The 12,353-nt window shown below is 34.7% G+C and overlaps 1 protein-coding gene across 6 annotated transcripts in view; it reads right to left on the bottom strand.

Moving 5' to 3' along the window:
* SCYL2 (SCY1 like pseudokinase 2) overlaps positions 1-12,353 on the bottom strand; it is a 54,089-nt gene that overhangs the window by 39,722 nt on the left and 2,014 nt on the right. For all 6 annotated transcript variants that reach the window (XM_019732110.3, XM_019732108.3, XM_019732107.3 and 3 more), the window contains exon 2: positions 884-1,084. In XM_019732110.3, coding sequence (XP_019587669.1) covers positions 884-1,060 — 177 coding nt within the window. In that variant the 5' untranslated portion in view covers positions 1,061-1,084. The remainder of the gene's footprint in view (positions 1-883; positions 1,085-12,353) is intronic.

Below are 12,353 nucleotides of genomic sequence, written 5' to 3' on the forward strand. Positions count from 1 at the left end.
ATATGTGTAATAAATCTCATTAAGTCTTACAATCCAAATGCTTCACTTGCAGAGAAGTAAAAGTACTTTTGGAAATGGTGACTTTTCTTTTTAAAGAACATCCTTCTATAGAGGTTTTAAGTATGCAAACTTTTTCAAATCTTTAACAATTCTAACAGAAAGCTATTAGTAAAATATAACACTAACGATCCTCCACATTTCTAAGAACCACCTGTTGGTCTCTTAAATCAAATTTTAAAAAAACAATACAACTCATTCAAACTACCCCTCACTATAAGAACAGTTAGTTTTAAAATAACTTTGAAATCAATATCCTTAGACACATTACTGATTATACTCCACAAATGTATCCCATTATGATGGTAAAAACTATCAGATTAAACACAAAAGAATATTATAAAAGTCTATTTCCTAGAAGGCTATAGAATAAAAAAGGGAGTAAGAATGCACTAAATAAGAATGCATTTCAATGTCAGAAAATTTTAACTGGGTATTTTTACCAACAACTTATTATTGACAAATATGAAAAGGAAAATGACAATTTTTATTCTAAAACATACACTTCACTAAATGTTAAAATCTATTTTAATATTTAATAAATACACATTTGCTCAACTGATTTATAATATTTAATAAATACACATTTGCTCAACTGATACATTTATTAAGTAAGCAAAATTATGAGATGATACATCAAACAATATATTCATAACCAGGAGATTCAGGGTGTGTTTAGAAGCATTTGTTTTTGTAGACTTCATTAGGTGAAAAGAGAACTAAAGAACCCACTACTTTTGGCATTTCTTAAAATAAACATGCATACACACACCTTATGGTACTTACTAGCATGTGTTTTTTCCACTTAGACTCAATTAAAACTTACCTGTTTTGTTGACTTTTTTGTGCCATTAAATATCTTCCAAGCTAGTCCATTGCCACCACTGGCAATGTGTCGACCAACATCGAATTCTCTAGTGACAGGATTTCCCATTACAGCACTAGTGACATCAGCTGTCACTTTTGTAACAGTATTCTTCAACTTATTAAGCATGGACTCCATGGCTGCAATACTGGCTACAGTTACCTAGAAACAGAGGGATAGGGGAGCTGTGATCACTTGTTTTTAACTTGTTTAAGCACTTAACATTCATGATTTAGTCCAAAAAGCTTAGTATACCCAAACAATGAGCAAAACAGTCCTATAGATAAAAGCTACATGTTGGTTTGGTCTTTAGAGAACCCAATATAACTTGGATGCAAATATAAGTATAGGAACCAAACTGCTCCCTCAACTTCAATTGTGACAGCCCAGGAAGAGAGAAAGACATATTCACATTTGACACTGACATGAATGTTGTTCAACTAGAAGAGTATAACTTGGACTCTTTAAGACTTACACTGGTGTAAAGTGTCTGAATCTTCCTTCACACTAAAAACAACCATATAAAAATGGTTGAAAGGAGTTAATGTTATACTAAGCAATAAATTTGTATTTTATAAAAGTTCTGTTCATTAAAATTGCTGTTGAACTATGAAATCATTTGAAAATATTTTCTAAAAGAAAAGAACTGATGACAGAAGGACAATAAAACATGCACAAACAGTAGGTCACAAAATACTTTTAAAATTTTACACACTTCTGGTCATAATCGAAGAACAAAGACTGAATGTACCCTCTCATTTTGAACAACTACAAAATGGACAAAGCATATATAGGAAACATTTCATACACTGAACAGGCAGCATAGCTATATGATCCCAGTGAGAAAGCAAATTAAGGTGAACCCTAGGACTGCCCCAGCTTTCTGCCAAGAGGCACAATGCAAATTACAGACCAGAGAGCAGAATTCCAAGCAGCAGTCTAGCTGAGTTAAAAAGTTGAGGAAGCAAACTGAAATCAAGGATGCTGAGGTGGCTGGGAGGATTTCAAAGAGAAGGGGGAAATTTTTTTAGAGAGAGAGAGAGAGAAACTCTGCTGAAACATAGCTACAGAAAATTGCATAGGGGTCCCCTTGATGCTTTACTGAATACTAAGATGCACATGCGTGGTGTGAAACAGCACCAGCTCAGGCAAGGACCAACTACAGAGCTGTGATCTGAATTGCTCCAGAGTTTGCGCCGGGCTGCAAATCATTTAATTTCTCACCAGCTAGAAAGAGTCCTCATTGATCATTCCAGGCATTCAGTAGAAATCCCAGGACCATGCCTTACTAGTAGGACACACTGTTCTTAGATTAAAAGCTGCTCGAAATCAGCCCTAACAAACTAAAAGCAACCCTCAAACGATCAAACTAATCACAAATTACTTAACTACCTACCAGAACAAAACCCAATAGTCATGAAAGACAAAATTTTCAGATACTAAACAATATAATATTTACAATGTTCAACATGCACTCAATAATCAGATACACCAAGAAGCTAGAAAATGGGATCATAATCAAGACCAAAATCAGTCACTAGAAACAGACTCCAAAACGAGAGATTATAGAATTAACCAAGGCATTAAAAAGCTATCATGTGCAAGTACTTAAAGGAAAGCATGAACATAATGAAAGAAAATGGAATATTAAAAAAACCCAGGCCGGCCAAGTGGCTGAGGTGGTTGGAGCGCGGTGCTCCTAATGCTGAGGTTGCTGGTTCAATTCCCACATGGGTCAGTGAGCTGCGCCCTCTACAGCTAAGATTGTGAACAACAGCTCTCCCTGGAGCTGGGCTGCTGTGAGCAGCTGAAGGTCGGCATGAGCTGCGGTGAGCTGCCATGGGCAGCTGTGGGCTGCCGCTGGCTGCCGCAGGTTGCTGTGTGCTGCCGTGGGCTACCCTGTGCCACTCCTGTGGCCAGCATGAGTGGCCGCGGCAGCAAGAGCTGCTGTGAGCTGCCGATCGACCACCAGCAACCGACTTCCTCAGCCGGGGGTGGGGGGGTGGGGGGGGGAGCGCAAGGCTCATAACACCAGCATGGGCCAGGGAGCTGTGTCCTACACAACTAGACTGAGAAACTACAGCTTGAACTGGAGTGTGTGTGTGTGGCGGGGGGAGGCGGAAGAAGGGGGGAAAAAACCCAAATGAAAGTTCTAAAGATGAAAAAAGAAAATGTCAAATAAAAAATTCAGATGATGTAATTAATAAATTACAGTATAAGAAAAAGAGAGTAGCGAAACCTGTAGAGTAAAAAGCTGAAAAAAAAAAAAATGAACAAAGTCTCAGTGACAATATCATGGTCTAACATATATAACTGGGTCCCAAAATTAAGAGGGAAAAGGAAGAAAAATACTTGAAAAAACAATGGCTAAAATTTTTCCAAATTCAATGAAAACTATACAAAACACGACGAAATTCAATGAACCATAAGCAGGATAAACACAAAGAACACCATACTTAGATCTGTCATATCAAATAGCTAAAAATCAGTGATTAAGAGAAAATCTTAAAAGTAGCTAGAGAAAACAGGCAAATTATATAGAGAGGAACAAAGATAAGAATTTTCCCAAGGCTTCTCATTAGAAACTGCAAGCAAGAAAACAACTGAATGAGTCCTAAAAGAAATTACTGACCTAGAATTCTGTAAGTCCTGGGGGAAAATACTTCAAAAAATAAATGTGAAATAAAGACTTTTTTAGAATAACAAAATCTGAGAGAATCTGTTGCCAACCGATTGGTACTATATTAAAGGAAGTCCTTTAAACAGAAGGAAAAAGATAACCAGATGGAAATCTCAATCTACAAAAGGAATGAAGGATACTGGAAATAAAAATTATGTGGGTATATAAAAAACACTTCTCATGTTGACTTTAAAAGATAGCAGATCATTTAAAGTAAAATTAACAAAAGTGTAATGTGCTTAAGTAAAAAAATGACAAAACAAACCAAGGACAGGAGAGGAGACATGAAAGTTTATTGCTGAAATATTCTTATGTGAGGTAGCATAACATCATTTGAAGGTAGACTGCAGCAAGTTAAAGACATATTATAAGCCCTAGAGTAATAACTAAAATAATAAAGATATAGCTAAAAAGCCAATAGTGGAAATAAAATGGAACCCTAAAGTAAACCGAATACAAAAAGAAGTAAGAAAAGAGGAAGAAAGGCACAAAGAACAAATGTGATAAATAGAAAACAAATATCAAAATAGATTTAAAATCTAACCATTTAAATAACTGCATTAAGTGTAAATGATTTTAAATTCCAATTAAAAAGCAGAGACTGTCAAACTAGATAAAAAAGCAAGACCCAACTATCTGCTGCTTACAAGAAACCTACTTTAAAATCACTTTACAAAATGATTTAAAAGTAAAAGAATGTGAAAATATACCAAGATGGAGTGGCTAGTATATTAATAACAGAATAGGCTTCAAGACAAAGAGGGGGATTTCATAACGATCAAGTTGTTAATTCATCAAGAAGACATAACAAACCTAACTGTGTACACACTCGGTAAGAGAGCTTCAAAATAAATAAAGCAAAAACTGATAGAACTGAAAGAAGAAATAGACAAATCCACAATTAAAGTTGAGACTTCATGGGTCCTCTCTCAGTAACAGATGGATATATACAGATCAAGGTAGACAAAAACTCGGTAAGGATACAGAAGACCTGAAAAACACTGTCAAACAATCTGACTTAAAACACTCCACAACAGAAGATTTTGTTTTCATGTACACATGGAACATTCCCTAAGACAGACCATATACTGGGCCATAAAATACATCTCAACATATTTAAAACTACTGAAATATATGTTCTTTTACCACAATGAAATTAAACTAGAAATCAGTAATCAATATCTAGGAAAAAAATGAAAATACTTGAAAATTTAACAACATTTCTAAATAACCCACAGGCTGAAAAAGAAACCACAGTGAAAATTTTTAAATATTTTGAAGAGAATGAACATAAAAAAAATCTGTGGGATATAAGTAAAGCAGTGCTTGTGGGAAATTTGTAGCTTTAAATATTTATATTGGGGGGGGGGTAGTCCAAAATCAATCGTCTAAGCTTCCACTTTATGAAGCTGGGGGGGAAAAAGAGAAAAAAAAATTAAACTCAAAATATGTAGAAAGAAGGAAGAGAAGAAATCAATGAAACAGACTAAATTTAATGTAATTTAATACTCTGATAGAGAAGTAAAAGAGAAAAAAACATCAATAAAGCCCAAATCTGTTTTTTTAAAAAGATAAACCTCTAGCTACATTAAGAAAATCTTAAAAAAGAAGACACACATGAGGTTCTGGTCAAGATGGCGGAGTAGAAACAAGCCCAGGATGTTTCGCAAGACCAGGGGGTGAACCAGCTGAAACTGCCTGAACCAGCTGGAGCAACCTGAAAGACCCTCCAGTGACCTCCTCATGAACTTTCCTAATTATGCCTCATTATAATACTAAAATCTCCACCCAGGAGTGGACCGTCATTTTTGAACATGGGATATATGTATAGCCATGTGTCCTGACTGCGTGTGCCGAAATGTTGCTGCCTGTACCTGCAATGATGAAGCCTACCTTGATAAACATGTATGATTTCCCCTAATAAAGGTGAATTAGATTAGCTTAAAAAAGAAGATACAAATGACTAATATTAGAAATAGAGGAAATAGTATAGATTCTAATTCTATATAAATCTTACAGATTCTAAATAAGGTGTTATATAACGATCTTATTTATGCCAATTAATTCAACAACTTGGAAATAGTAAATTCCTTGAAAGCAACAACTACCAAAATTGACTCAAGAAGGAATAATAATGCTGTATTAAATAAATTCAATTCATAATTACAATCCTTATCACAAAGAAAACTCCAGGCTCAGATGGTATCACTATTGAATTCTATCAAACATTTAAAGAAAAAATAATACCAGGTCCATACAAACTCTTCCAGAAAACAGAAGAGAATAGAGCATGGCCCGTTTCATGTTACAGAGTCTGTATTGCCCTGATTCCAACACTGAATAATGACATAACAAGAAAACTTCTGGGTGGTGAACACACAATGGGATTTATAGATGATGTAATACAGAATTGTACACTGAAAAAAAAAAAAAAGAAAAAGAAAACTGAACAGCAATATCCCTTATCAACATGGAAAAATCCTTAACAAAATTATTAGCACATCAAATTCAACAAATGCAAGCCCACAAACAAATGGGATTTATCTCAGGAATGCAAGGTTGATTTAACACTCAAAAGTCAATCCATGTAATTCATCATATTAACTGAATAATGGGGAAAAGAAATCATCTTACTAAAGGCAATAAAAATTTTCGACAGAATTCAATACCCATTCATGATAAAAACTCTCAGCAAACTGGGAACAGAAAGGAACTTCCTTAATCTGATCAATGGCATATTTGAATACCTACAGCTAGTATTACATTTAAGATAAAAGATCATTTTCTCCCTAAGTTTGGGAACAAAGTAAGGATATCTACTTTTACCACTTCGATTCAATATTCTAATGGATGGCCTAGCCAAAACAATAAAGAGAACAAAATAAAAGGCATGCAGATTGGGAAGGAAGAAGTAAATCTCTTTATTCCTAAATGACATGATCATGTACATAGAAGGTCAGAAGAAATCTATAAAAAAGCTACTAGAACTAATATGTGCGTTTAGCATGGTGGCAAAATACAAGAACAGTACATTTTAAAAAGACTATTTTCTATGTACTAGAAACAGACAACTGAACATTGAAATTTCAAAAATACCATTTTAAGGTTATAAAATACCTATGGATAAATTTAAAAAGATATGCAAGACTTATACAACAAAAACAACAAAAAAATTTCTGACAAAATTGAAGACAAATAAATGAAAAGATTGTGTTCATGAACTGGAGGACTCAATACTGTTAATATGTCAATTCTCTCCATCGACGTATAGACTCAAGGCAATCCAACCAGAATACCAGGGGCTTTTGTAGAAATTGACAAGCTGACCCTAAAATGTTACTCTAAGAAAGGGTCCACAGGCTTCACTAGATTGTCAAATGGGTCCATGGTACAAAAAGAATTTGTTTAAACAAACTTCAAATCTTCAACTACTCTTTCCTGAAACTGATTCACCTCAGAAAACTCTGTATTCTGCAAGTTCTCCTGAATCAACTCTTTCTTTCTTCACAATTTTCTCCCACTTTACCAAAGAAAAGTATTTTTCTCAGCCATCCCAGTTTATTATAGGGCATTTACTTGAGTATAAAAAACTTTGGGGGACAGGGAGAAGCCAATTCAAGAATGCATTAATCCTAAGAGAAAGTCCCTTATGAGTAAAGCAAATCAAATTTGGTAAGAAATACTGAAGGAGGTTGTGCTTTACTTCTTCCAGGCCGGATATTAACAGCAAAACCCCGTGCCTTATTTATATCACAGAATTATAATTAAGAAACAAGATGATTGTCAAAGGAATGTACAGGAACAAATTTATTTTAATTAAGAAGCAAAAACTTCAAGGTTTTCATGAAAGTAAAACAATCACAATATAGAAACCAAATCCTTTGTAACTATCTAACGCTTGACAAAATAAAATTTCAGACGCCATCAACTTAAAAGCATGCAAAAGAGTACACTGCTTTCCAAAATTATTTAGAGAATACACAAGCAAAAATATTTGGAAAGCCACTGAACTAAGGTAGCATTAGTTTGTATCCTGTTTTCTCTGTTTATTACATTATATTTATGTAAATATAACCTACTTTCTTCTATTAAAGATTTGAACTATCTGTAAATAGAAACAGCTGCACTTTCCCTTTTTAATTTAATGCTGTATTTCTGTAAGCAGTTAGAAAATGTTGCTACTGGCAGTATGAAAACATTTATTGCTATGCCAAGTTCTCTATGAACATCTGCTGTGGATTTTGATGGGAAGGTGAAGAGACACAAAAATCTTATTTAAAATCTATATATCCATTCTTCTAACTCTGCCTGAGTAGACACATAGTACATGCACTTGTTAGACACTGGGAATACAGATGTAAATGGAAACATTTCTGCTCTTAAGGGACTCAGTCCAGTAACAGACTCAGACATACAAAGATTTATAGCAATTAACTAGAGGTATGAGTGTACCATGCTATGGGAACATGAAAATGGGCTCAAAAATGAAGTGTTTTTCAGATAGAAAAAAATGGGAAGGAGCTTTCCAGAAAGAAGGATTACCATGTGCCAACACATGGAGGGGAGGAAGACTATGATGTGATTTGGAAACCATAAATAGTTCAGTATGAAAACAGAGAATATTTTCAGAGTTAATATTCAAATTTGAGATCATCCAAAGAGTAAACATTAGTGTACACAAGGTAGGAACAGACGTGGAAATTCATCTGGTGATTTAATATTTACTGAGTACCCACTGCCATGTTTCCCTGAAAATAAGACCTAACCAGAAAATAAGCCCTAGCATGATTTTTCAGAATGACATCCCCTGAACATCAGCCTTAATGCGTCTTTTGGAGCAAAACTTAATATTAAGATCCAGTCTTATTTTGGGGGAAACACGGTAGTTACTTGATACCATATGAGAAACGGGAGAAAAAAGCAGCATTAGCCCACAATGTATCAGCCTACAGTGATAAAATGCTACAGAATACATACAGAGTGTCACAGGAGAAAAAGGAGGAGGAACAGATGGAACAAAGTTTCCCCAAAACAGTAATGCTAGAGATGTCTTTAAAGGTAGGAATGAACTAGACAGTGAATGGGAAAAGTGTAGGAGTAATAACAAAGCAGTTCAGATTAAAGCTGGAGTGTAAGAAAGAAGTATGGCAAAAGAGACAGAAAAGCCAGATCACCAGTATTAAGTAGTAAGAAGAAATCAAGCTGCTGTAAGACACTGAAGGGTTTCAGGCATGCGTAAGATCATCAACCACTCCACTAAACAGAGTGAATGATATACTCGTACTAGGGATGAAAATAAGGCACACAGCAAGACTGAAGAGCACATCAATATGTAGTTCAGGGAAGGTGTGTGTGTGTGTGTGTGTACACATATATACATAAATACATATATATACATATATAGAGAGTGTGCGTGCGTGTGCGTGCGTGTGTGTGTGCGCAATTTAGAGTGTATACAAGCAGAAGACAAAGGAAAGAACACTTGGAAATAGGGAGATGACAGGGAAGAGATGGTGGATGGAGGGGGTATTTCAAAGGTGCTAGATAAATGGATGTTTATTTTATAATTACATATCAGACTTCATTATGCACTTTTATGTTTAAAATTTTAAACAAATTTTAAAAGAGGGAGACGTTGCTGAATTAAGAAAATAGCAGTAAAAAAGAAGAAAGAAAAAATTAAGAAACAAGTATGAGTTAGAACGAAGGGAGCTTAGTGACTAATTAGCTAAAGGAAGGAGACAAAACTGCAAAAGCCAATCACGTCAATTTCAGATTCTAGGCAGATGATAAAAACCATTTACCAAGGCAGGTCTTAGAAAACACAATTATTTGTTTTGTGGGAGGAAGAACTCAATGTTGGATTTGAGTTGCTTCAGTGACATGCAGGCCAAAAACTTAGAAAACATGTCTCAATTGAAGATCAAAATTTGGGCACCATGATTTTAAGCAGTACAGTAGTTAAAAAAGACTGTGGGCTTGAAAAAGGTGACCTAAAGAGACCCAAGAAGAATATGGCGAAAGTAACAGAAGGCTAATGAATGAGCTTGTAAAATAAAACCTGAACTTGATGAGATTTTGAATTATTAGCAACAGCTTTTGACATGTAAGAAATCTAGAGCCCAAATATCTTTTCTGGATATGATAGCTTTCAAATTTTCACTTGATTAATAAAGAAATAAGCCTATTTTTTCCAGACAGTTATAAATGACAGAAATATTTATTCACATAAGCCATTTCCCCTTGTACACAATTTAGTATTCACTTGAAATTCAATCATCTCCCCCTCCTAAATCTCAGCCAAAATAAGACTTGTGACAGCGCCAGTATGCTCCCAAGATTGTATCATCCTACCGTGTTTCCCCCAAAATAAGACCTAGCCGGACAATCAGCTCTAATGCGTCTTTTGGAGCAAAAATTAATATAAGACCGGGTCTTATTTTACTACACGGTATCATCTGGCTCAGCCATCACTTGGCTTTTAGCAGAACCAGTAGGTGAATCTACTGTAATACTAGATTTTACGTGCACCTGGCAGAAGGTGGGCTGAGGTCTTACAGTACCTGATGACCGTAGCTGAAAAGTATTGGCAATTCTTTCAGTTCTGCCTACTCATAAACTCTAGACACAGCAAGAATATAGTAGAAAAAATTATATTTATGCCAAAAAAAAAAACCTCTCTGAATGTTCAAGTAAAACAAGTGCAAAGAGTCCCTTAATTCGCCAAGAATAAAATACTAAAAAGTAGAATTAGCTTGCATTTTTATTGAAAATACTGAAATGCAAATAAAAAGATATTGTAATTACATCTGATCATGAAATTACATTTAGTAACTGTTAGTCTCATGGCAACTAGCAGAGACTTTCAATAAGCACAAAACAATTCACATTGACTACAAAGAATAATAATACAAATAAATACAAAAGAACTCAAAAATAGTTTGATTTATTCCTTAGAAGAACAAGGGCCTGAGATTTCTTTCCACGTAAATGCCTGAAAATAAAAGAATACCCCTTATATAGTCATTTAAGTAGTTAAGTATTCATAAAATGAAATTTTGTAATTTGAAATAAGAATTACATTAATGACAAATACCTTTGGTAAAATGCTTCACAACATGGAAAAATGTTTTTACCTATACTCCTAATACGCAGTGCTTATCTTTTTATATCTAAAGTAACATGATCCTGAGATATACTCTTGAGATACATGTTGTTGTTTTTTTCTTGTGGGAGCACTCAGAGATCAGAAGTTTTAAAAAATTATAGTTTTCTAAAAAATAGTTAATACCATTCTTTGGCCTATACAGAAGTAATGTTTAATCTTATTCAGAAAACAAAGATTATACCAGCTGAGTACAATCATTCTCTTTACAACCACAAAAAGTGATTATTATCAGTTGAGCCAGAACAGATTACTTACAGGAGACAAACCTGATTTAAGAAACAAACATAAAAATTAAAGAGACTTAGAAATGTACAGTGAAAACACACATCTATTCAACAAATTATTGAGTACCCACTAAGTGGAAAGCACCATGTAAGGTACAGTAGGAGAAACAAGTAAAACATTCAGTTTTCATCACTGTTTACGAACTTAAGACCATTGTACAATAAGATTTAAAACGCAATTATGAGGTTATAAGGCAATATGTGCTTAAATATCAAAATCAGTAATTTGAACAGTAAGTTCTGAAGACAGAGTATATGCAACGCTTGAAAGCACTTCCAGCCTATGTACTTGGTGTACTTTTTACTACAGAAAGTCAGATTCTTGATATTGTAATTTTAAAAAAAGGTACCAAGAGCACTAGGGTGGCAGCTGGAGAAAGGGGAAAAGGAATAACTGGGTAGGAAATTAGAATAAATGACCACTAAGGTCATTTCCTTAGGACTACAGTTCTTCCCTGATTTAAGAACGTACACAATTTGAAATACACTATAGTACAATGTGTAAAAACTGAAACTCATAAAGCACTTAAGTGTTGTCTAAGAGGATGGTGTTCAAACTCTGGTGAACACCTATATACATTTAATACCATCTAATGACTGAATAACTTATTAAGCCATATAGATGCCTATGTACTATCTCAAACATTTGGAATAAGAACCTATAAATATGCAGTCAGGGCATTTATATTTTTAGCAGCTGCTCCAGGTGATTCTGATGCACAGTGTGAAAATTAAGTGTTATATGATTAAGTACACAATCTTCAGTGGCAAGAAAACCTTGCTTCAAAAATCAGTTCTAATACTTACTAACACTGTTTCCACCTAAACTAGCCTCCCTAACACAATTTCTAACCTTTAAAAAGGGGGATACCTCAACTGACTGTTATAAGGATTAAAAATGATGATGCACGTAACAATGTTTAGTACAATTCCTGGCACTTTTAGTAAGCATTCACTGAATTCATTCATATAACAAACTATTAAGCATTTACACAGCAACAGGAGATGAAGAACATCTCATAAATTTATTAGGTATTAATAAATATGGCAACTCTGCGATGGTGTCATGAGAACATATAATTAGGGGAATCTATCCTAATCAGGAAAGTCTTCCTGAAGTGAGCTGAATGATGAGCTGGCATTAACTGGATGAAACGGAAAGGAAGTGCATTTCCTGGCAGATTAAGCTTCATAACCAAAAGCCGAGTACCTGAAGCAAAACAGAGTGACTAGGGGAAAAAGGAATGCCAGCAAGCACTGTGGCGATGAGGCTGGAAAGGCAACTGGAGGACCCAAACA

The sequence above is a fragment of the Rhinolophus sinicus genome, chromosome 1 (assembly GCF_057876585.1).
Source record: "Rhinolophus sinicus isolate RSI-liver-muscle chromosome 1, RSI-T2T, whole genome shotgun sequence".
NCBI lineage: Eukaryota > Metazoa > Chordata > Mammalia > Chiroptera > Rhinolophidae > Rhinolophus > Rhinolophus sinicus.